Source organism: Vipera berus (genome assembly GCF_964194415.1).
Source record: "Vipera berus genome assembly, chromosome: 14".
Classification (NCBI taxonomy): Eukaryota; Metazoa; Chordata; class Lepidosauria; order Squamata; family Viperidae; genus Vipera; species Vipera berus.
Genome location: NC_138217.1, coordinates 7,876,871 through 7,902,876, shown reverse-complemented (window position 1 = coordinate 7,902,876; position 26,006 = coordinate 7,876,871). Strand labels below are relative to the sequence as shown.

Genomic DNA, 26,006 nt, shown 5'->3' with positions numbered 1-26,006 from the left:
GATGCCGAGACTCTAGATCACAGGGGTAGGCAACCTTGCCTCTTCTTTTAGGACTTGTGGACTTCAACTCCCAGAATTCCTGAGTTTTGCTGGTTCAGGGATTCTGGGTATTGAAGTCCACAAGTCATAAAAGGTTGCCTACCCTTGCTCTAGAAAGGGCGCGGAGAAGAGCAACAGAGATGAATGGGGGACTGGAGGCTAAAAATATAAGAAGAAGGGCTGCAAGAACGGAGTCTGTCTCTAGTCTAGCCGAATGAAGAAGACTAGCGGTGACATAATAGCCGTTTTCCAATATTTCAGGGGCTGCCCCAAAGAAGAGGGAGCCAAGCTATTCTCCAAAGCACCTGAAGGCAGGAGAAGAAGCAACGGATGGAAACTCATCAAGGAGAGAAGCAACCTGGAACTAAGGAGAAATTTCCTGACAGTGAGAACAATCAATCAGTGGAACAACCTGCCTCCAGAAGCTGTGAATGCTCCAACCCTGGAAGTTTTTAAGAAGAGACTGGACAGCCACTTGTCTGAAAGGGTATAGGGTTTCCTGCCTGAGCAGGGGGTTGGACTAGATGACCTCCAAGATCCCTTCCAACTCTGTAATTCTGTCACTCTTTCTATGATCCCTTTTACCCATCCCATCAAACCCAAAGAAATTCCAGAATGGTATAGGGTAGGAGGTAGGCAACCTGGGCTCTTTGATGACTCGTGGACTTCAACTCCCAGAATTCCTGAGCCAGCCACGCTGAGGGGAAAGGGAGAGGTTTCCAAGCTGAGCCATGCTGGCTCGGGAATTCTGGGCGTTGAAGTCCACGAGTCAACAAAGAGCCAAGGTTGCCTACCCCTGGTATGGGGGTGTGTGTGTCACGCATGAGCAGAGGGAATGGACTGGAAGAACTCAAATGTCCCTTCCAACCCAAATATTCTCTGGAAAGATGCGTTTAATTATTTATTCATCTATTCCTTCCTTCCTTTCTTCTCACCCTCCCAGGCATTTTAAAATGCTGCCATTTGGAGACCATGATGTCCATTTTTTCCCCTCTGCTGCATTAGAAAGTGATTTTGTAGACTCATAAAACGCATAACCAGAAACATATATCACCTGTATGGGCCCTGTTTGGTGCAGCAATCATCTGGGCCAGAGACTGCAAAAAGTGCTTTTTCTTTTCACAAGGCTCCCAAAGCGACTTCAAGAAACTAAGGGGCTGCCCACAAAGAACGGGGTGGGTGGGGTGTCAACCTATTCTCCAGAGCACCTGAAGGACAATTAGCAATGGATGGAAACCTATCAAGGAGACAAACAAGCTAGAATGAAGGAGATTGCTGGAATTGGGGATGTGTAGTTTAACGAAGAGAAGGGTGAGGGGGGACATGATAGCAGTCTTCCAATATCTCAGGGGCTGCCCCAAAGAAGAGGGAGTCAAGCTATTCTCCAAAGCACCTGAAGGCAGGACAAGAAGCAATGGATGGAAACTAGTCAAGGAGAGAAGCAACCTAGAACTAAGGAGAAACTTCCTGACAGTTAGAACAATTAACCGGTGGAACAACCTGCCTCCAGAAGTGGTGAATGCTCCAACACTGGAAGTTTTTAAGAAGAGACTGGACAGCCATTTGCCTGAAATGGTATAGGGTTTCCTGCCTGAGCAGGGGGTTGGACTAGATGACCTCCAAGGTCCCTTCCAACTGCTACTTCTTCTTCTTCTTCTTCTTCTTCTTCTTCTTCTTCTTCTTCTTCTTCTTCTTCTTCTTCTTCTTCTTCTTCTTCTTCTTCTTCTTCTTCTTATTATTATTATTATTATTATTATTATTATTATTATTATTATTATTATTATTATTATTATTATTATTATTATTATTATTTCTGCATGAATATAAATATAGCTCTCAACTTATGCCAGCATTGGAATCAGAATTTCAATAATGGAAATTCTCGGCTCTTTCATGGTCATAAGTTGAGGACTCCTAATCAACTGGCTTGTGTAAAGAGTGTCAGAAAACTACTCACTGGCCAGAATCAGTGCTACTCACCTACTCTTAGCCAAAAACGCTGATAAAGAGAACATTTCTCCTACAAATTAATCGCTCAGAAATAGGAATGTTAGGTGATAAATCAATAAATGTCATCAAGGGAACACGTGCCTGTTTCCACTGTGATTTTTCTTCTTTTTTTATTTATAAAAAAAGAGCTATTACCCAATTTCTCCGTGATATGCAAAATGATCCAATTGATCGGTCCCGTTTCTTTTCTTTTTCTTTTTTTTTGCTGCTGGCAAAACTCTTTGCATGAACGGTTAAGAGGTGAACCGAGATTTTCAACTGCATTACATGGGTCCGATGTGGCTCTTTTTAACTTTTAAAAGCCACGCTCCGGCAGCAAAGAAATAAGAAAAGATATTGCACATCCTGTGCATACTCTTGCACAATGTAAATACGATGAATTAGGTAAGCAACAGGGTGCACTGATTGTCCAATTCGGCCCAAATAAGATTTTTTACATCTGCAAAGAAACGCTGAGACGCCTCTCCAGCAGAAATAATTATCTGGTGTTCACGTTGGTTCCTGGAATGTCGATCTTTGAGTGGGACCTTAATACCCTGCCCTAGGTGTCTATCTTCTAATCTTCCGGCTGTGGCTTTTTGCAGCGTAATTTGTATTTAGCCCTTTAAAACTCTTTCGCAACTGCTCTGCTCAGCCGCTGTTGAACGGGACAAATATCGTGCTTGCGTCAAAAAACAGAAGAAAGCTATCAGTACAAGAACTCCGAGCTTGCTTCTGAAAGAGATGGAAATAAGGCTCACGCTGAGAAATTAATGCCGGGAGATATTGCAATGAAGACAAAAGGAATCTCAGTTGGGTGGTGGGACGGGGGTAAATGTTCACTCCAAGGAGTCTTGAGATTGGGACAGCAGCAGATCGGGGTTGATGTGAGGCTGATACAAACTGGAAAGAATGTGTGTGAAGAGAAGGAGCAAGGATGCCATGGTAGGAATCTTCTAGTATTTGAAAGGCTGCCACAAAGAAGAGGGGATAGACTTATTCTCCACAGCACAAGAGGGCAAGAGAAGAAGTAATTTTCCTTTTGCTATCACACAAGGTTCCCAAAGCTTTGGTCACCACAATGTAAAAAAAAAAGATGTTGAGACTCTAGAAAGAGTGCAGAGAAGAGCAACAAAGATGATCAGGGGACTGGAGGCTAAAACATACAAGGAACGGCTGCTGGAATTGGGTATGTTTAGTTTAATGAAAAGAAGGACAAGGGGTGACATGATAGCAGCGTTGCAATATCTCAGGGGCTGCCCCAAAGAAGAGGGAGTCAAGCTGTTCTCCAAAGCACCTGAAGGCAGGAGAAGAAGCAACAGATGGAAACTAATCAAGCAAAGAACCAACCTAGAACTAAGGATGAATTTCCCCAACAGCGAGAACAATTAACCAGTGGAACGGCTTGCCTCCAAAAGTTGTGTATGCTCCATCCCTGGAGGCTTTCAAGAAGAGATTGGACAGCCACTTGTCTGGAATGGGATAGGGTCTCCTGCCTGAGCAGGGGGTTGGACTAGAAGACCTCCAAGGTCCCTTCCAACTTTGTCATTCTGTAAGTCACGAGGCAGGAGGCCGAGAATACGCACAGTCCCAAACGCTCATTTTTCTCTTCATCTTGATTTGAAAAAAGACATGGCTCTCTGCTGAAATGAAGCCCTCTCTTTACACGCAGTATCCTACTGTACATATAGAATCTCTGTCCTTAAAGGTAAAGGTAAAGGTTCCCCCGCACATGCGTGCTAGTCGTTTCCGACTCTAGGGGCCGGTGCTCATCTCCGTTTCAAAGCCGAAGAGCCAGCGCTTGTCCGAGGACATCTCCGTGGTCATGTGGCCGGCATGACTAGACGCCAAAGGCGCACGGAACGCTGTTACCTTCCCACCGTAGTGGTCCCTATTTTTCTACTTGCATTTTTTTACGTGCTTTCGAACTGCTAGGTTGGCAGAAGCTGGGACGAGTAACAGGCGCTCACTCTGTTACGCGGCACTCGGGATTCGACCCGCCAAACTGCCGACCTTCCGATCGACAAGCTCAGCGTCCTAACCCACTGAGCCACCGCGTCCCTAACTCTGTCCTTAACTTTGTCCCTAACTCTGTCCTTAACTACCACTTATTTGTGGAGCTGTAAACTGAAATGATGGAAGTGCTCCACTGAAGGTAGCTAGATACAGATCTGATAGAAAGGTTCCGGGGTCTTTCATTACAATCTGAAAGCCGACAGACAAACGGGATAAAAAACGTGATGATCAAGGGGTGAGAAAGGAAGAGAGACAAAACCCACTCCTCGAGACAGCAAACTAAAAAGCCAAGTCTGTTCAGCTCAGTTGATTGGGATTTTCTCCCAACAGGATAAGGTTTCAAGGTGGTTAGGAATCAAGATCCGACACGAGCCAACAAATCCGAGATAAAGATGTATTTGCTGCAATCTCTCTCAGCCTGACAATCTTAGCCAGCTCGCTTTTGAAGCAGGGTTTTACTAAAAGTGTCCCCTTTTTACATGGACCTCCCCCTCCTAATCGAATCTGTTCACCGCAAAAACCAACGTTGCTTTCGATGCTATTGCAATTCTACCTATGTTCTCAAACCCTTCACTCCTGGGAAACGTGGAACGGTGGGAGGTTTGGTCTGATGCTTTCCAAACTTGTCAACAAGAGATTCAACCTAGAACAGGGGTAGGCAACCTCGGCTCTTTCATGACTATGCTGACTCGGGAATTCTGGGAGTTGAAGTCCATGAGTCATAAAAGAGCCGAGGTTGCCTACCCTTGACCTAGAACTAAGGAGAAATTTCCTGACAGGGAGAACAATTAATCCGTGGAATGAATTGCCTCCAGAAGTTGTGAGCGCTCCATCACTGGAGGTTTTTAAGAAGAGACTGGACAGTCACTTGTCTGGAATGCTATAGGGTCTCCTCCTTGAGCAGCCAGCTGGACTAGAAGACCTCCAAGGTCCCTTCCAGATTCTATTCTGATTGACTGAATCTATTCTCCAAAGCACCTGAAGGCAGGACAAGAAGCAACGGATGGAAACTAATCAAGGAGAGCTTCAACCTAGAACTAAGGAGGAATTTCTGACAGTGAGGACCACCCATCAGTGGAACGACTTTGCCTCCAGAAATTGTAGGTGCTCCATCCCTGCAGGTTTTAAAGAAGAGACTGGACAGCCACTCGTCTGGAATGGTATAGGGTCTCCTGCTTGAACAGGGGGTTGGACTAGAAGACCTCCAAGGTCCCTTCCAGCTCTGATTCTGATTCATTGATTGATTCATTGATTGATCGAAATGGTCTAGGGTTTCCTGCTTGAGCAGGGGGCTGGAGAAGACCACCTCCAAGGTCACTTCTAACGCATTCTGTATTTTGCACATCCTTAAAATAATATTAACCATCATTTACTATTTCCCATATCCAATCCAAAATTGGAGAGGCTGTCACATGGAAGAGGAGGCCATCCTATTTTTCAAAGCACCAGGGTGCAGGACAAGAAGCAACGGATGGAAACTCATCAAGTAAAGAACCAACTTAGAACTAAGGATGAATTTCCCCGACAGCGAGAACAATTAACCAGTGGAACGGCTTGCCTCCAGAAGTTGTGTGTGCTCCATCACTGGAGGCTTTCAAGAAGAGATTGGACAGCCACTCGTCTGGAATGGGATAGGGTCTCCTGCCTGAGCAGGGGGTTGGACTAGAAGACCTCCAAGGTCTCTCCCCACTTTGTTATTCTGTTATCTGGAAGACAAAAAAAATGTGTGTTCTTTTCGGAGGAAGCCATTGATTATGAAAGGCGCTACAAGAAGTTGATTAATATTACACAGATAACTCAACAGCTGGTAATTGTCTGCAATCTTATATGCCAATTAAGAGAAATTCTGCATCAGAATATTGACTAAAACCACAAAATCTGAACCTCCCAGAAAGGGATCCATGTATTGATAGTTCTCAGGGCATTCAAGAAATCCCAACCCTTTAAAACCAGAGCAACTGTTTGTTTTTTTGAGTAAGACGCACGGGGGGGCAAAGAATTAATTCTGTCCCTACCACAGGCTGTTGCACATATTGACTTACCTGGTGCATCATACTACATTAACTACGGTGGTTCAATAAACTACAATTAGCTAAATTCATACACAACCCAGAGCCATAAAAAAACTGCTTGGAAGAATGTATGAAGCTAAGAAATGAATCGTGGGGTAACATAGTCTTCCTATTAACCATTTTTACTTGGAGTCCTTAGTGTTCTCTGAGCTTGGTGGTTTGCTTGCAGACGTTTTACTATTTGTAGCAACAGGTTACCTAGTTGGGTCATGAAATGTCTACAACCCAGCTCGGAGAGCACCAAGGACCCTACAGTTCTCCTCCTCCTCCCTCCTTCCCTCCCTCCTAGCACTGATGATGTTACCTAGTTGGGTCATGAAATGTCTGCAAGCAAACCCAGCTCAGAGAGCGCCAAGGACCCTACAGTTCTCCTCCGCCTCCTCCCTCCCTCCCTCCCTCTCAGCATTGATGATGTTACCTAGTTTGGGTAATGAAACATCTGCAAGAAAACCACCAAGCTCAGAGAGCACCAAGGACCCCACAGTCCTCCTCCTCCTCCTCTTCTTCTTCTTCTTCTCCTCCTCCTCCTCCTCCTCCTCCTCCTCCTTGCATCCCTCACTAGCACTGATGATGTTACCTAGTTGGGTCATGAAATATCTGCAAGCAAACAACCCAGCTCAGAGAGTGCCAGGAACTCCACAGTTCTCCTCCGCCTCCTCCCTCCCTCCCTCTCAGCACTGATGATGTTACCTAGTTGGGTCATGAAATGTCTGCAAGCAAACCCAGCTCAGAGAGCGCCAAGGACCCTACAGTCCTCCTCCTCCCTCCCAGCAAGGTTGTGTTCTTGCAGACATTTCATTATCAAACTAGGTAACACCATCAGTGTTAGAAGAGAGTGGGGTTTGCAGGGAGGAGGAGGAGGAGGAGGAGGAGGAGGAGGAGGAGGACGACGACGACGACGACGACGACGACGACTATGAGTTTCTTGGTGCTCTCTGAAGGTGGTTTTTTCTTGCAGATGTTTCAGGACCCAAGCTAGCACTGATGATGTTACCTACTTTGGGCAAGAAAGCAACCAGGCCCAGTGAGCACCAAGGACCCCTCATTTCAGTTCTGAGCTACAAATATGCTCCTTTATTACTTTTAAAGGCATAACCAAATCTACGGATGTCATGATCGCAATCATGATCAGACATCTGGAATTCAATTGGTCCGCCGTTTTTTCTCTCTGTGCTTCTGGCAGAAAACCAGACCCTGGAGTAATTCAATTCAGAATACCCCAGTTTTGATTATGGATGTCTGATAAAAAAATAATAAAATAAAATAAAATAAAACATTGGATAAAGCCGGGGGATGAAACATCTTGCTCCAATATCCTTCTGCCAAATTCCTTGAACAGCAAGACGGAGAAACTGCTCTCGCTGTTAAAATTATCCCATCTCTGATACGCAGAAAGAAGCCACAGCAGGAATTAAGTCTTTTTTTCCAACTATTTTTGCGGTACCAGACAGATGTTGCTTTTTTTTCTCTTTTTTTTTTAACCCATTTTCTTTTTCTGGAAGGCTTTGGACAGCCGTCAAGATTTCTGAGGGGTTTAATTTAGTGTAAGCTTGGCTTCCGTTCAGAAGAAGACTGGGAACGATAAAGAGGAGAGCCTTTACATTTTATTGGCATTTTTTTAAAAAAAAAACCTGTTAGCTCCCTGTACAAGTTTTTTTTTTCTCCCTGTGTAATGTGGTTGTTTCATTTCAGCTGGATTAAAAACACAGAGAAAATAAAAAAAAAATAAAATACGAAGAAAGGACAGGTAATCCTTGACTTACAGCTGTTCGTTTGGGGACTGTTTGAAGTTACAACAGGACTTATGACCAATTTTCACGCTTAACGACCGTTGCAGCATCCCCACGGTCACGTGATCAAAATTCAGACCTTTGGCAACTGCCGTGTACTTGTCACGTGATCCCGTTTTGTGACTTTCTGACCAGCAAAGTCAATGGGGGAAGCCAGATTCTCTTAATGACTGTGTTAACTAACTTAACAGCTGCAGTGATTCACTTAACAACCGTGGCAAGGAAGGTCGTAAAATGGGGCGAAACTCACCTAACAAGGGTCTCACTTCAACAGCTCTCAACCTGTGGTCCGCGGACCCCTGGAAGGGGCCGCAATGTCGTCACAGGAGGGGTGTCTGCGAAGCCTTGAAGAAACGTTGTGATTTAAATCTTGAGTTAAGTCTTGGGGGGGGGGTCTGTGGCCACAAAAGATATTGAAAGGGGGTCCGTGGTGAAGAAAAGGTTGAGAGCTACATAGCAACAAAAATCCTGGGCTCCATCTTGGTCGCACGTTGAGGACTACCTCGAGAGAAATGTAAAGAACGCCGGGATGAGCAGATTCCTCCAGTCGAATCGAAACAAATCAAAGGCCGACAGCAACGCTTTGAAGCAGCTTAGATGTCTGAGTCAGCCAAGGCCCTGCAGAGCTGAAAATTATGCATGCATTCGGAGATTACTTAGCGTAATTTCCTGCTTTAAAAGATGAAATATTCTCATGAATTAACACGATGACTCTTGGTTGGGCAACTCTGAAGGACACCAAGATGGGTCCCCACGGATGCTTGGATGGCCATAAAGAAACAAATTGACTGTAACCGTTGCAAACAATTCTATGTGGGGCAAACGTCACGTCAATTAAAAACCAGGATCCACAAACGCCGGCTGGCAGTCCAACGCCACGATCCCAAATCCTTCACCTCTACCCACAGCGACACCAAATAACACCAAATAACAGTCCTAGTGGATGATCACTTAACTATGAGCCAGCACTGTGCAGCAGCAGCCAAAAAAGCCAATACAATCCTGGGTTGTATAAACAGAGGCATAGAATCAAGATCATGCAAAGTATTAGTACCGCTATATAAAACCCTAGTATGACCACACCTGGAATACTGCAACCAATTTTGCTCACCATACTACAAAAAAGATGTTGAGAATTTGGAAAAAAATTCAGAGAAGAGCAACCAAGATGATCCAAGTCCTGGAGACTAAAACATACAAAGAACGGCTGCAGGACTTGGTTTGGCTAGTCTAAACAAAAGAAGAAATAGGGAAGACATAATAGCAGTGTTCCAGTATTTGAGGAGCTGCCACCAAGAAGAGGGGGCCAGGTTGTTCACCAAAGCACCAGAGGGCAGGACGAGAAACCATAGTTGGAAACTGACCAAGGAAAGAAGCAACCTGGAATTAAAGAGAAACTTCCTGACAGTGGGGACAATCAATCAGTGGAACAGCTTTGCCTCCAGAAATCCTGGGCGCTCCATCACTGGAGATTTTTAAGAGGCTGGACAGTCACTTGTCTGAGATGGTATAGGTCCTCCTGCTTGAGCAGGGGGCTGGACTAGAAGACCTCCAAGGTCCCTTCCAGCTCTATTCTATTCTATTCTATTCTATTCTATTCTATTCTATTCTATTCTATTCTATTCTATTCTATTCTATTCTATTCTATTCTATTCTATTCTATTCTATTCTATTCTATTCTATTCTATTCTTAACACCAGTTCGATTGGAGTGACACTAAAATCATCGGCCACGCTACCACTGTCACGCTCGTGTGTTTGTCGAAGGCTGGCCCTACACAAGCCATTCCATCAACAGACACATTGACCCACCGCCAGCCTACAAACCCCTCAGGATCCAGATCAACCACACAGCCAACCGGAGGCAGCACCAAGCCTCAGCCATCCCGCGCGATCCCCCACTCCCACCAGCAGTTGTCCTCCCAGTGACCCTGACCTGATGTAACCTCCCCATCGCAAGACCCATCACAAGACCCTCACTCGACACAGCCACACCGGAAGCCCTTATCAGCAGAAGAACATGGACATCCCCTCAACTCCGCTGAAGATGTTACCTAGCCTGGTAATGAAACGTTTGGAAGCCAACTGCGCAAGCTCGGAGAACGAACCTTCACCCTCAAAGAAACAAATGCTTATAATCCCACCAAATATGAGTGCTATATACGTCTCTTCACTGCCCTTTTCTGGAGCGGGAGTAAACAAAGTACTCCTGATTCTACTGGGAGTGACCTGCAGAGATTGGTCGAAGCAAAAAGAAGAGGAAGGAAAAATTAATTGCTTGTTGCATCTCCCGGACACACTTCTGTCTTGCTTTCTCCTTATCCTGATTTTGAGAACTTGCTTATTTTTAAATCCGGGATAAGTGGGCACAAGAGCAACTCTGATAGAAGAGACCAAAGATTCAGACGTTCTAAATCACACAATGTCAGGCATGAAGAAACAGGAGCACAGGTTATGTTCCAATTAACGGGATTTATCGCTCAAGCCTACACGGGTAGCCCTCGTGTTATAGCCCTTTGTTTAGTGACCGTTCAAAGTTACAACGGCATCAGCATTGATTTATCGCTCAAGCTTACAAAGGTAGTCCTCAAGTTATAACTGTTTAATGACCGTTCAAAGTTACAACGGCACTAGAATTGATTATCGAGCGACGATGTCACCTAGCTGGGTAATGAAATGTCTGCAAGAAAACAACCACACTCAGAGCAGTCCCTCCCTCCCTCCCTCCCTTCCTTCCCTTCTCCAAATTCCACTTCCTTCTAGCATTGATGATGATGTTGCCTAGTTGGGTCATGAAACGTCTGCAAGAAAACAACCAAGCTCAGAGAGCACCAAGGACCCCTCATTTCAACCCTGAGCGACAAATACTCTCCTTTATTAATTATCTGCCCGTGCATTTGCCCAGAAGACCTCATTTGAGCTTACAGCCTAGGAAACAGGTTGAGCTAAGAGCATGGCGCACACTTCTTATATCCACAGAGGAACATGCACGGTGCACCACTATTTGAAATTGCAAAAGAGAAGTTTGGGGCCCTAAGTTATAAAGGCCTTACACTGCCTGACTAGGCACAGGCATCAGATGTAAGGCACCCTCCTCCCATTTTTTTTGGCAAGGCGGTGAAAGTCTCTAAATAATGTTTATGGCAATTAGAGTAGCAGGACTGCAAGCCCCTAAGTGCTGCAATTCCAGATGTGAAGGTCATTCTCGACACTTCATAAATAACCCAAACCGCCTTCGCTCCTGCCTCCTTTTAATCTTCCCATAAAGAGGGAAAAGCTTGAAGGTGTCACCTCTCATTTTGTCCCCCATCCGTATGGTTTATTTGTCTCTATTTAACCGTAGCTTCTTTTTTAGAGAAGGGAAGGAGAATCCCCCCCCCAAAAAAAAATACCCCCACCACCACCACCAACAAAAGATGTCTGATAGATTCTCTATCCGATCTAATTTCAATTTTTTTCTTTCCTCCTTCCTTCCAGAAATAACGGGTGGGAAGTAAACGGTGTTTGCTAGAAATAAAATTTGATTGTTTTGCCGGGGAGTGAAGCAAGAAGCACTTTTGATGTCACAATGCTCTGGGCTACAGTCCGGACAGTCACTGATAGATGAAAAACAGGATAATGGTTAGGAGATGAGATCTCACTATCAAAACCTAAGGGGGCCTCTTTCAGTTTGATGGAGTGGCCTTGCCAACACAACACACCCACACATTGATTGGCGTCATGTCGCTGCTCGAAGGCCTGGGATACCATGAACTTCAGGACAGTTCCCCAAAAGGCAATCCTAGGATACTCATCATCATGACTCTGATTCTCTGGAACTTCAGGGGGGAACTTTCTGACAGCCAGTATTGGAGAGCCTACACCAAACTCCACGTGTGCATCTTGATTTAGGAGGGGGAAAAAATCATTGAGTCAACTTGGACTCTGGATGGCTTCACAAGGAAGTCCACCCATTTTCGTAGAAGGTTAAAAACGGCTGGTCATTTGCTTTCTTCAGAACCCAGCAAAACTCAAGTGGATACGATTTTCCCCTACACTAATATAATGTACAGACTTAGTAGGTTTCAAGTTCAGTAAAATAATACGATATTCTAAGCACAATGGTATGGGTTTATACTATGCATCCATTTGCATATCCATCCATCCATCCATCCACCCATCCCTGTCTTGTCTATCTCCAACTGTATCTATTTCTCTATCTATCATCTATCTTTAATCTATCTATCCATCCATCTTCTATCATATCTGTCTATGCTGTATCTACTGGTATCTATCTATCTATCTATCTATCTATCTATCTATCTATCTATCTATCTATCTATCTATCTATCTATGTCTGTCTGTCTGTCTCTGTCTCCATCAATCTCTTTCTCTATCTCCATCCATCTATCCCACCTAATCTGTTTATCCTGTCAATCTAGTTTATTTGCATCTGTCTATCCATATCTGTCTCCATCTGTATCTATCCATCCATATCTATCTGTCTGTGTATGCGTCTATCTATCTGACTCTCCATCCATCCATCCATCCATCCCTACTTACCTGCTCTATCCATATCTCTCTCTTATCTATCTATCTATCTATCTATCTATCTATCTATCTATCTATCTATCTATCTATCTATCATCTATCTATCATCTATCTATCTATCTATCTATCTATCTATCTATCTATCTATCTATCTATCATCTATCTATCATCTATCTATCTATCTATCTATCTATCTATCTATCTATCTATCTATCTATCTATCTATCTATCTATCTATCTATCTATCTATCTGATAAAACACTCCCAGCAATTTTTGCAGCTTACAGAAAATACAAGTGGGGAAAGACAGTAGGAAAAATATTTCATGCTGTTCCAAGAAAAAATCCAGCCACTGCATCTGTCGATGCCTTCAGCTACAGATGAGTTAAGCAACCTTCTGAGAGCAGCATTTATCTCTGGGATGGAGATCACCAGAGACAAGATTACCATACTGAGTAGACAGGGCTACACAGTGCAGGAGGCAGGAGCTGGGAATCCCCCACTTCTTGCACCCAGGGAGGGTTGGAATTAGTTGTTCGATTCTCGATTGTGCTAGATGTCTATTTTAGGCCAGGAAGTACAGTTTTTGGCGGGTCTCTTGCGCAAAAGATTTCCCCTTTTCCATCTGAAAGTCCAGAGCCTGTCCATCTTTGTCAGAAATGATGGCTTACACACCAATAAGAAGCCAAAACCCAGGGTTTCACAGTGACTTCTTGCCAGCTGTGACACCAGATTTATTGATCCTTCTCAGATCTTTCCTTTCCGAGGCCTCCAGACTGGCAGCCAGATCTATGGTCTTCCATAATTTAAGGCCTCTTCTTCCCTCCCTGGCATCACTTTGCCTACTTCGCTGGGGGGTTGTGAGGGTGAAAGCCAATAAGAGAAAGGAAGGGTCTTCTCTGCGTAAATCCCAGGGCTTCATCAAAGCCCTGCGCTCTGCAGAAACTCTGGGAGAGAAACAGAGACCTTTTCTTTGCACAAGAGTGATTTACTGGCGGTGCGGAATGAAGAAAAAAAAAGGAGCACACAAAACACACACCACAAACACACAAAGGATGTTTAGAAGCTGATAACCAACTCCCTGGCAATGCATTTTCCTTGGCTGAATGTTGAATATTATCGACTCAAAAAGAAGCAGGCGCAACCTAATAAGGTAAGAGGCTAATCCATCAAAATTGGAGGTGTTTCCATCTTCAAAAAGCTTTCTCTTCACACGTACAGGGCCTTAAGGAAGGAAGAAGCCCTCAATGTTGGCTTAACGCTCTTAAAGCCTGAAAGATAATGCCTGGGTAATAAGTCTTGTCATTCTCGGCTTCGGCTTAAATCCCAGAACTGCCAAGATGGTAAAGCACTGTCCTCTTGAGGTGACACCTGTTTAAGGTTACGTCTCCAGGAAGGTTGGCGTCACAAGCCAGGATGCGCCGGCTCTTGTGTTGCAAGAAGCTTCAGGACCAGCTTCCTGTCAAGGGCTTCTGATTCATCTAGAATACAGGTTTTTTATAGGCAGCTTTATTGTGTGGATAGGGACGGGGTGGCTCAGTGGGTTAGGACGCTGAGCTTGTCGATCAGATGGTCGGCAGTTTGGCGGGTCGAATCCCGAGTGCCGCGTAGCAGATTGAGCGCCTGTTACGCGTCCCAGCTTCTGCCAACCTAGCAGTTCGAAAGCACGTAAAAAATGCAAGTTGAAAAATAGGGACCACTCCGGTGGGAAGGTAACAGCGTTCCGTGCGCCTTTGGCGTCTAGTCATGCCGGCCACACGACCACAGAGACGTCCTCGGACAAGTGCTGGCTCTTCGGCTTTGAAACGGAGATAAGCACCGGCCCCTAGAGTCGGAAACGACTAGCACGCATGTGTGGGGGAACCTTTACCTTTACCTTTTTATTGCGTGGATGCTTTCAGCTGGCTGTTTGAAAAAGAAAGAGCCCCAAGCCATCTTGGGGATTTGTTTTATGAATGGGCAGTTTCTTTTAAAAGTTGGAGGTACGACGGTTTTATGCCCAAAATCAGACAGAGAGAATAGTTCTCTGTCCTGCCTAAAGCACGGTCGTGATTGCCCAGTGAAATCAACTGGCCTGACATCCTAAACACAGGTGGTTCTCCACTTATGACTAAAATTGAGCCCAACATTTCTGTTAAGCGAGAAACTTGTTAGGTGAGTTTTGCTCCCTTTTTACGACCCTTTTTTTTTTTGGCCGCAGTTCGCTAGGTGAATTGCTGCAGTTGTTAAGTTAGGGACACAGTTGTTAAGGGAATCTGGGTTGGTTGTCTCAAGGTTACAACGGGCGGTCGCACAAACCTGGGACACTGCAACCGTCATAAATGTGAGTCAGCTGCCAAGCTTCTGAATGTCGATCACAGGGGACCCTACGGATGCCGCAAGAGTCGTCAGTGTGTGAAAAATGGTCGTAAGTGCCCTTTTTTTTGCCGTCGTAATTTCAAATGGTCAGTAAGTGAACTGTTGCAAGTCGAGGACTATCTGTACATCATTTCTGCATTCGGCACTTAATTCAACGACGGAAACTCAAGCAATGCCTGTTGGCGTAAAAGGAAAGGAGACACAGATTTGAAGTGTCTAATAACCACAGCCGGTCCTCGACTTACTACAGTCCATTTAGTGACCTTTCAGAGTTACAACGGCACTGAAAAAAGAGACTTGCAACCATGTTTCACACTTAGCGACCGCTGCAGCATCCCCACGGTCACGCGATCAAAATTCGGGGGCTTGGCAACTCATATTTATGACGGTCGCAGTGTCCTGGGGTCACGTGATCCCCTTTGGTGACCAGATTCACTTAACAACTGTGTTACTGACTTAGCAATCGCAGTGATTCCCTTGATAACTGTGACAAGAAAGGTCGTAGAAGGGGGCAAAACCAATTTCTTTCCGAGTACAGATAGTCCTCAATTTACGACCACAATCGAGCCCAAAGTTTCTGTTATGCGAGACACTTGTTGAGTGAGTTTTGCCCCTTCTTATGACTTTTCTTGCCTCCATTGTTATGTGAATCACTGAAGCTGGTTAGTCAGTAACCTGGTTGTTAAGCGAATCTATCTTACCCATTGACTTTGCTTGTCAGAATATCGCAAAAGTGAATCACGTGACCTTGGGACACAGTGACCGTCGTAAGTATGAATCAGTTGCCAAGCCTCTAAATTTTGATCCAGGATCAGGGGGAGGTTGGAAAGGTCGTAAGTGTGAAAAACGGTCACAAGTCGCCTTTTTTAGCACCGTCGTAACTTGGAACTGTTGTTCAGTGAATGTTGTCTAAGAAACAGCAGTGGCATTACGTGATGGGATCATGTAATATCAGCTTGTGTATATTGTTGGGGGGTGGCGGGGAGGTGTGTGGGTTATTATTTTATTATTTTTTTCCTTCTTTTCATTTTTTTTTACACGGTGTTTTTATATCCACGTAAATCGCCTTGAGTCGCCTTCTGCAAGTAGGCGGCAATGCACATTTTCTCAAATAAAATAAAATTTTTTTAAAAATGAATAGAACACCTGGGCCAAGAGGTGAGAAATGCTTTGGCACCAAGTCTCCGCTTCTCAGTCTATTAAGTTTCAACGCCTGCTGCAGACCTCAATTTGCACAAAAGGCTACGGAAAAAAGAATGGAAAGAAAGAAAGAAAGAAAGAAAGAAAGAAAGAAAGAAAGAAAGAAAGAAAGAAAGAAAGAAAGAAAGAAAGAAAGAAAGAAAGAAAGAAAGAAAGAAAGAAAGAAAGAAAGAAAGAAAGAAGAAAGAAAGAAAGAAAGAAAGAAAGAAAGAAAGAAAGAAAGAAAGAAAGAAAGAAAGAAAGAAAAAAACAACAGAAGAGCAGAAAACAGGGGAAAAACAGAATCCGTGGAAAAATATTCTTTCCCACTTTCCTTTTGCCGGCTTTACGTATAATTATAACCAAACCTCTCTCTCAAAGACAGTAACTTCTTTTTTTCTATAACCCACTTTTTCTAACCATCAAAACCGTAAGTCGCAAAACCGTCCTTTTTACATTAAAAAAAAAATTAATCCCCCAAAGGGATTTCTAGTCATTGATGAATTCCGTATTGACCTTTCCTTAATCAAAGAAGTCAGTTTTCACGGGGGGGGGAGTTTATATCAGGGTTAACTGCCATTCTCAGAGGTTAATGAACATAAAGGCACTCTCAGTGCAAGCTAAGTATTGCCTTGATCGACTGTTAAAAGGTGCACTGAATGTACAGGTTAGTCCTCGACTTACAACAGCTTGCTTAGGGACCGTTTGAAGTTACAACGGCATTGAAAAAAAGGGACTCGTGACTTTTTCCCGTGATCAAAATTCAGACACTTGGCAACTGATTCCTATTTTATGACCCTTGCAGGGTTCCCGGGATCATGTGATCCCCTTTTGCAACGGAGGTTCTGCGCTCAGTTATGGACATAAGCTGAGGACTACTGCGTAGCAAGGATTTCTGCGTTAAACTGAACACGGAGGACTCTGCTGCTAATTTTTCAACAGGGCGATTATCCCCTCCGTCCTATCTAAGGATTGGAAAGCAGAGATTTATAGCCCCTTCTTCCCACCCTGAAGTTGTTTCATGCATTGTTCCTAGCAGACTTGGGATCAGGAGTCACCCATGCCCTTAAAAGGAAGGCATTAGACTTGCATCCACATGAAGAATTCAGGGTTTGAAAAGGAGAATTAACTGAGTCTCGTGTGCCCTCCACAGAGTAAGCAGGAAGCATATCAGACATCTGTCTTACTCTTCCGTGCTTGACAGTCCCTTCAAAATGGGAGATCTAGCACGTATCCCTTTTTAGCAGGACCCTGACAAATAAACAGCCATGGGAAAAAACGCAGAGTCCCACACACTTGACACAATAATCCCTTTTCAGTGTGGGCAGTCCTTTCCACTGGCAATTCATGGATGTTGACATTTGAATATTTGTGTTCACGTTTTGGCCCTTCGGTCTTCTAGCAGGTTCTTCCACCCACCCACCCCCCGCAGAAAGAAAATAAGCAAAGGATAAAAAAAAATTATCTTCTAACTTCATGTTAGCTGATCCGGATGGAGCAAGAGAGCGCTGCAGAAATTTGGGTGGTTTTCAAGCAGTGTCAAAAGCGCAAGGATATTTTAAATTCTGGCCGCATCTACAGGTGGTCTTCAGGCAGAAGATGAGAAATTAAGGCAAGGCTTCAAAACACGGGTCCCTTTTGCAGAAAAGCAAATCCTCAGATTGGATGTGCTTTTTCAAAATACCTTTGCAGTCCGCCGGCAGGAAGCTCACTCAGCATTCTCAAAAAAAAAAAACCACCACCACCCCAAACGGGCTATTTATTCCTTTCATTTTTAAAGAAACATCCTTATCAGTTGACTGACAAGAGAAAGAGATTTTAACAAGCTGAGATTACCTTGTCCTGCCCCCATGGCAGTATTTCCATGCTCATACATATCTCACAGGCCACCTTTGATCCCATTTTGAAAGCTGACATACATTCCAAATACAAAGGAAGCATCTGCATTGAATTGATGCAACTCACAATTCAAAAAAAAACCCCAAAACCCTCTCAAGTTCCACCTTGTCTGCCAAGATTTTTTTTTTTTTGGAGCCCTACAAAAAATAAATAAATCACGCATCGCTAATTTTCGCATCCCAGTGTTCAAGACAAACTCTTTGTGCACACACGAACTAACCTGGATACAAAATGATCAGCAAGCAACTTTGTCCCTCCTTCGGGATTTTATTCCTCTCAAAATGCATAAAGTAAGGCTGAAATCTCAAATCAGCAATTCCAGCAGGCCTTGATCAGGTTTTGATCCGGACAACTCACTGACTTTCTCAAATCGTTAATTTTGGAGTTTCTTCAAGAGACGGCGTTAATACGAGTTAATACTTGAGCAAAACTTGCCTGCTGACCAGCGTTTTATTCTCTTAGGCACTTATTTGAAAATTGCAGGGAAAGGCAAGGGAAGAAGGGAAAAAAAATCTATTTAAACAAGTGCCCAGTTGAAGTGTAATAATAATGCAGATTTTTACACATCTTTTTTTTTTAAAAAAAGGCGGCGTTCATTCATTCATTCACCTGCTCTAAAGATAACTTGGCAATGACTTCCATCCAGAACCTCTTGTTCTGTTCTGCCTAAATTGACTAGACAGTCCGGAAAGATAAAAAGAAAAAGAAAAAAGAAAAAAAACCTACTCGTTTCTCCCAATGTTTCAACTAGTAACTACAAACACACAAACACGAGGGAGGGGAAAAACAACAACAACAACCCCACACCAAACAAGGAGAGAAAATCTTTCCATCTTTCCGGAAAAAGCTGTCGGTGGGTAAGCAATTTTAGAATTCCTTTCTTCTCCCCCCATCTCTCTATTTTCTTTCCTACTTCCCCTCCTCCTTGGCGTGCCCCTCCTTCACCCACTCTTCCTCCTTTCAACCTTTCCCGCCCTCACACCCCACCTGCCAGGCATTAAAAATCGTACCAGGTATTAAAAGATCATCATCATCATCATCATCATCATCATCATCATCATCAAACCACCAGATAGACGGGGGGGGGGGGTACCGTCGCTGGTCCACTCACCTGTTTGAGTTCAGCAGGCATGGATGCAATTCGGGGAGACGGGGTGTCCTTCGAGATTTGTTTTTCCGCAATAAATAAATAAATACACCCCCCCTTTAAAATCCCACCCCCCCCAATGAATTCAGTCTGCAGGCAGGCTGTTGGAGGAGAAATGTTGGGGGAAGAGAGGAAGGGGAGGAGAGGAGAGGGGAGGGTCAGCCCCGGCGGCAGCTGAGTGCTTCGACAATCTCAGCTTTTCACTGCCTGCCTCTCTCTGTGTGTTTGCAGTGGGAGAGGGAGGGAGGACCAATCGGAGACAGAAGAGAAGGCCAGGGGAGGGGAAGGGAAGGAGAAGAAGGGGAGGAGGGGGGGTGGGGGTCCTTTTCTTGGCTGCCCCTGCCTTGCTTTGTGCCAGAGGCGGGCCCCAGTTGTGGGATGGTTGCGGGCCAGAGGAGGGGGGGCGGGCTGGTCTTCCGGATGGACGGAGACAGGGTGGAGGATAAGGGGACTGAGCAAAGTCTATTTGCTGCCAGGGGTGGGGTGGGGAGCAAGCCCCCAAATTGACAGGCGCAGCTGGTGGCTTGCAAGCCAGCCTCCAGCCAACACCAGCCAGCCAGAGGTAGCTGGGGCACTCCGTGGAAAGCTGAGACCAGCCTAAATCTTTCCCCCACCTCTCTCTCTTATCTTTCTCTTTCTCTCATCTCTCTCTCTCTCTTTCTCTCTTATATTTCTCTTTCTCTCATCTCTCTATCTTTATCTTTCTCCTCTCTCTCTCTCCTCTCTTATCTTTCTCTTTCTCTCATCTCTCTCTCTGTATCTCTCTCTCCTGTCTGTCTCTCATACTCTCTCTCCTTCTCCTTCTCTCTCCTGTCTCCCTGTCTGTCTCTCTCTCTCACACACACACACACATATATCTTTCTCTTATCTTTCTCTTTCTCTCATCTCTCTCTTTTTCTGTCTCTCTCTCTCTCTGTCTCTTTCTCTCATACTCTCTCTCCTTCTCTCTCTCTCCTGTCTCCGTCTCTCTCTCTCTCTCACACACCCACATCTTTATCTTTCTTTCTCTCATCTCTCTCTTTCTGTCTCTCATACTCTCTCTCCTTCTCTCTCTCTCCTGTCTCCGTCTCTCTCTCACACACACACACTTATATCTTTCTTATCTTTCTCTTTCTCTCATCTCTCTCTCTGTCTCTCATACTCTCTTTCTCTCCTGTCTCCCTGTCTCTCTCTCTCTCCTTTCCTCCTTTCTCGTTTTCCGAGAGGAAGACCCTGTAAGGACAAGCCGTGGGTGGGAACGGAGAGTTGGCGGTCAAGCTCTTGAAACTTCTCACCGTTTTTGTTTTGTTTCCCCATGTGGTTGAGGCGGCCATGTTTGCCCGTGAGCAGAGAGGGCTGTTTTGTTTCCTTTGTAGGCCGCCTGGATTGTGTTTTGTTTGTTTGTTTACAAATAACTCGAGGTGGGGAATGTATGCAGCACAACTTCCTACTGCCACTTTCACCCACAACAACAACCCTGTGAGGTGGACGGGGAAGAAAGAAAGGGACTGGCCTCCCAGTTACCCAGTCATCTTTCAGGCCTAAGGTGGGACTAGAACTCAACCGTCTCCTGGTGATTGGCACCAAGTCACCCAGCCAGTTTTTGTGCCTAAGGTGGGACTAGAACTCTCAGTCACCTGGTGATTGGCCCAAAGTCACCCAGCCAGTTCTGATGACTAAGGTGAGACTAGAACTTATTGCCTCTTACATTCCAACCTGGTGCATAAACCCCTAGACCAGGAGTAGGCAACCTTGGCTCTTTTATGACTCATGGACTTCAACTCCCAGAATTCCTGAGCTCCTATAGCTCAGCTTGGAAAGCTCTCCCTGTCCCCTCAGCGTGGCTGACTCAGGAATTCTGGGAGTTGAAGTCCACGAGTCATAAAAGAGCCAAGGTTGCCCTACCCCTGCCCTAGACCAAACTGGCTTTGATTAAGATGAGAAATGCTAATTGTAATCAATCAAACAATCAATCTGGAATATCCTAGCCTTCCTCTGGATTGGAAATAATCCAGAATGGTGAATGGGACAATCCTCCTCCTCCTCCTCCTCCTCTTTCTCCATCATTGTGAAAACATCTCCTCCTCCTCCTCCCTATGAACATAGTTTTATTAGGTTACCAAAAACATTGGAGAAACGAAAAAGTCCAGAAGTTCATCATTTAAGCAGTAAAATAGTCAGCTGTACTTACAGCTGGCTCCTCTATCTGACTTTCTCTTAATTTCCAAAAAGTAGGTTGTGATTGAATACCAGGAGATACGAAGATGACATGTAGGCTGATGGCGATGAAAGATTCTCCTCCCAAGAGTCTTTAAGTAAAAATTATGTTTGCCTCAAGTTCTCCTGCGACCGAAAACTTTTAAGTAAAAAATAAAATAAAGGAATCCATAGTTCTGGATGTTTTACTTCTCTCTTTCCGGGATTCTATAATGCACTGGGATAGCGTCCAGAACACTGGATTCAAGTCCTTAGCTGGTTACTTCTTCAGATGTAATCTATTAAGATGCTTTTGCTTAACTTTAAAAGGTGCGCCTGCTTGAATGACTTTTGTTGTTGTTAGTTGCGAAGTCGTGTATGACCCATCGCGACCCTATGGACAATGTTCCTCCAGGCCTTCCTGTCCTCTACCATCTTCTGGAGTCCATTTAAGCTCACGCATACTGCTTCAGTGACTCCATCCAGCCACCTCATTCTCTGTCGTCCCCTTCTTCTATTGCCCTCAATCTTTCCCAGCATTAGGCTCTTCTCCAGTGAGTCTTTATGAAGCTTTTAATTACTGTTAGTGCAAGTTCTTATAACAATTGCAAGGACCAAAGCTTTAGGGAGGGGAGGCTGTCTCAGATTCAACACTGCAAGAGGCTACAAAACCACACCTCATCCATTAAAGCAAAGTATTCTATAGAATGTCCATTTTTAAGCAAGGCAGTTGTTAAGTCAGGGGTCTTCAAACTTGGCCCTTTGATGATCACCTCATCATGGGATTGTTGCAATGGTCATAAGCAGGGCTTTTTTTTCTCATAGAACGCTCACAACGGAGTTCCAGCACCTTTTTTGGATGGAACTTTGTAAGGGTAGGCAAAGCGGGTTGTATGACATGTGTGAGTTCCGGCACCTTTTTCTTTTACAAAAAAAGCACTGGTCGTAAGTGTGAAAAACGGTCGTAATGTTCTGTACCAGCCTGCTACCGGCCCTGCAGAAAAGGCAGGGACAACCCCTTTTATAAGAAGGCAAGAGGCTGGAACTAAGCCTACCAAATTTATGGATACGAAAGCAAACAAGACACGAACCATGAAACAGGAGCTATTCAAGTGGTTGCTTTCAGCAAACCAGCCCTCCCACGCATTCCCCTTTTATACAGTTCAGGGCGAGGCTTCTCTCTGCCTCCTTCCGAGGTGCCCGATTGCCTTCCTCTGTTTACTCCTGATTGACTGCCTCCTGCGTCGGGCGTCCTTGAACAGGGCCAGCTGTGGGTCATCTTCATCCACGCTGTCAGGCTCACACAGCTGGGTCTGCGTTGTGACCAGGTGGGAGGGGCCTGGCTGAGGGCTCTCATCAGCAAGCTCTCCAACCCCCTCAGCAAGCTCTTCAACACAACCCCTCCTCCTCTGAGTCGTCCGACCCAACTGCTGAACCCACAGGCTGACCCTGAATCACAACACGTAAGTCACCTTTTCCAGTGCTGCTGTAACTTCGAACAGTCACTAAACAAAACCATTGTAAGACGAGGATCCCCGTTGTTGGTTTGAGGAAAATGTGAGTTTTAACCTAAGAGATACAGAGGTTGGGTGTAGCTACTTCAGAATGAAAAATAGCATGACATTCAAGTGGCAGGTGCTTAGTTTATTGCCCATCAACTGTGCTGGGATCATGAATCAAAGTTTGATTTTGGTTTAAAAGCTTGGCTCTTACCAAGAGATATAATTATATATGGTTCCTAGCTCCAAGTTCAGATTTTTTTAGAGTTTTTTAAAAAAAGATGTAGTGGATGCAGACAAAGGCCAGGGTGACCCGTAGCCATTAGCATTTTGATCCACAGCTAGCCAGAACCTGCTGGGTGTGTGAATTGGAGTTTGTTTAGCCTAAGTAAACACTAACGGCTTGTTAAAATTCAAGTCGTTTGCTAGCTTGAGGAAGATTCAGGTCAATCCGCTTGCTGGTGGAACAGAAATCAATATATTGCTGACTTCCCACATTTTTTAAAAAAAAAGGCACCAAAAATTTAAAAATCCACTGCAAAAACAGCTACTACCTTTCGAGCATAACATTTCCTAACAAATGAAGGAAATAAGATTTATAACTGGCTGAAAAAAGAATAATAAATACAGAGAGATTTTTCCCCCCCAGGAAGACCAGTATATCAGTTTAATTCCAAAGCTGGAGACAATGAAATTTGATTTGGCCTACTTCAATTTCCATTTCCTAAAGCAATGACTCCATATGCCTAGAGCCAAAAAAAAAAAGCAAAAGCAAAAGCAAAAAAAAAACAACAACCCATGACTCTAAGATATTTACACACTCCATTCTATTGGGAATTTGCGTGGAGGTTAACAACATACATATAGTAATTTAAACAAGAAACAAGAGCTCCGTATCGAAACCAGCAGAGGACGGGAGAACAACGCGGTGCATTAACCCGCAAGGCTTAGTTTTAAAAAGCTAAAGGAGAAATTAATTCTTTCCAATGAAATGTTGCAGAGATGGTAGGAGTCTTACGAAGGAGGTATAGCAAAATCAAGAGATTGTTCCACCTTACCATGCTTCCACTAACAAGGTGATACGGAGAAGTGTCTTTACCTGAACATCTCAAGAGACTTGACAAGTGGATTACTAAGCAGTTTTTTTTTCCCTCCGTAGGGACCTTCAAAAGTACTGGAAATTCTTGAAATTGCGCAGGCACCAAACTGCAAAAGACTGCTCTAAAAATACTCTCTCTTGTAGAAAGATCTAGAAGTGGGTCATTTAACAGCACAATAGCCGGGCAACCAAGTTCTCGAACAACCAAATATTCCTCTCCAGATCCTTATTCTCGGTTGTTGTCAATACATTCTTCTCCAGATGTGTTGTGATCACAACCCCCCCCCACACACACAATCTACAAGATGATAGAAATTAAAGCTTACTTAGGACTACTAATATGGCAGCTGTTGCTGCAATCCCGGGTAACATACATGTTATTAATGAAAATATTTCACAAACAAGTCCGTTATCTGGAACGTGGATTCTGCTCGTGTAACCATCAAGATAACGCATAAAACTGTCACATAAAACTGCTCGAATTTGGCCGATTATCAACACAGAGGTCAAGCTCAAATTTCTCTTCTAACAAACCAGACGTGTGAATTAATAAACCACTGCTGCTTGCTCTGATCACCTGTCGGAACCCTTGGTGATCTCTGAGCTTGGCTGCTTTCTTGCAGACGGTTCATGCCCCAACTAGGGAACAATATCAGCGCTAGCAGGACGTGGGGTTTTCTTCTGATGATGGGACCTATTTGGTAGTTAAACTTTCTGCAAGAAAATCACCAAGGACTCCACAGTCCTCTTCCTCCTCCTCCTCCTCCTCCTCCTCTCCGCAACACACTCCCTTCTAGCACTGATGATGTTACCCAGTTGGGTCATGAAACATCCACAAGAAAACCACCAAGCTCAGAGAGCACCAAGGACTCCACAATCCTCCTCCTCCTCCTCCTCTCTGCAACCCACTCCCTTCTAGCACTGATGATGTTACCTAGTTGGGTCATGAAACATCCACAAGAAAACCACCAAGCTCAGAGAGCACCAAGGACTCCACAGTCATCCTCCTCCTCTTCCTCCCTCCTCTTCCTCCTCTTCGCAAACCCCATTTCCTTCTAGCACTGATAATTATTATTATTATTATTATTTATTTGATTTGTATACCGCCCTTCTCCCTAAGGACTCAGGGCGGTGAACAGTGACATAAATAACAGAATGCACAAATACAGATATTGAAAACAAATTAAACCCTAATTTTGCCCAAATGCAGAAGATAGTTATCTTAAAACAATAATTAAAACAGAACCCGTCAGACCAGACCGGATTGCTCAAACAGATATGTTTTTAGGTTGCGTCGGAAGGAGCGAAGGTCGGGAGCCATCCGGAGCTCAACCGGTAAATGGTAATGTTACCTAGTCGGGTCATGAAGCATCTGCAAGAAAACCACCCAGCTCAGAGAGCACCAAGGACCCCTCATTTCAACCCTGAGCTATAAATATTTTCTTCTGTTGCTACCTGATCATCTTCCAAGCCTTGCAACCAAGCCCTCTCTGCCACCTGAAGTGCCAGCCCATCCAAAATCCAAGCAAGCAATGACCATTCTATCCTCATTTCATCTGCCCACATGATTACAAAAATGGAGAGGGGAGGAGGGAAAAAACACACACACAACTCTCTGAGTGCACGGCAAGAAAGACGGACGGAGAAAGGCCACCCCGTTTTAACCATTCACCGAAAGGCAAATCTGGCATGGCGGGAATCGGAGGCGAAGAGCTAGTCCTTTACCTGCAAAACCAGTTGCTGCCAGGCCGTTGCTAAGGGCTGCCCGCTGCCGATGTTGCAGGTGTTTATGCGATCCGAGGGCTGGTTGGCCCGCTCAAGTTGCAGAGACACATTCCGACGTTCTTCTTCCAGGGCCCGGGTCAACCGCTCAAAGCGAGCCTCCTGTTCTTTCACAGAAGCCAGGATGCTGGCTGCGGATCGGATGTCGTAATCATCCATGGTTGGGGCTCAAAAGATCTGGCCTGCTCGCTGACAGGGCAAAGGACAAAAATTAGGGCGACACAGGTGGGCAGCGAAAGGGAGAACCGGGGTGCCCGACCTTGGCTACTTTAAGGCTTTGTGGACTTACAAGCTCAACTTACAAGCATCCGTTTAGTAACTGTTACAACGGCATTGAAAAAAGTGAATTAGGACTGCTTCTCACACTCGTGATTGCTGAAGCCTCCCCACGGTCGGTCATGTGATCAAATTCTAGACGCTTAGCAACTGACTT

At 44.7% G+C, this 26,006-nt stretch overlaps 1 protein-coding gene across 1 annotated transcript in view; it reads right to left on the bottom strand.

Annotated features, from left to right (window-relative positions):
• The window catches only part of ARVCF (ARVCF delta catenin family member), a gene marked incomplete at both ends in the record, with an annotated part of 139,499 nt that extends 113,767 nt beyond the window's left edge, over positions 1–25,732 (bottom strand). Inside the window, one exon of the mRNA XM_081338662.1 lies at positions 25,517–25,732. Coding sequence (XP_081194788.1) covers positions 25,517–25,732 — 216 coding nt within the window. The remainder of the gene's footprint in view (positions 1–25,516) is intronic.
• Positions 25,733–26,006: the final 274 nt, after the last annotated feature.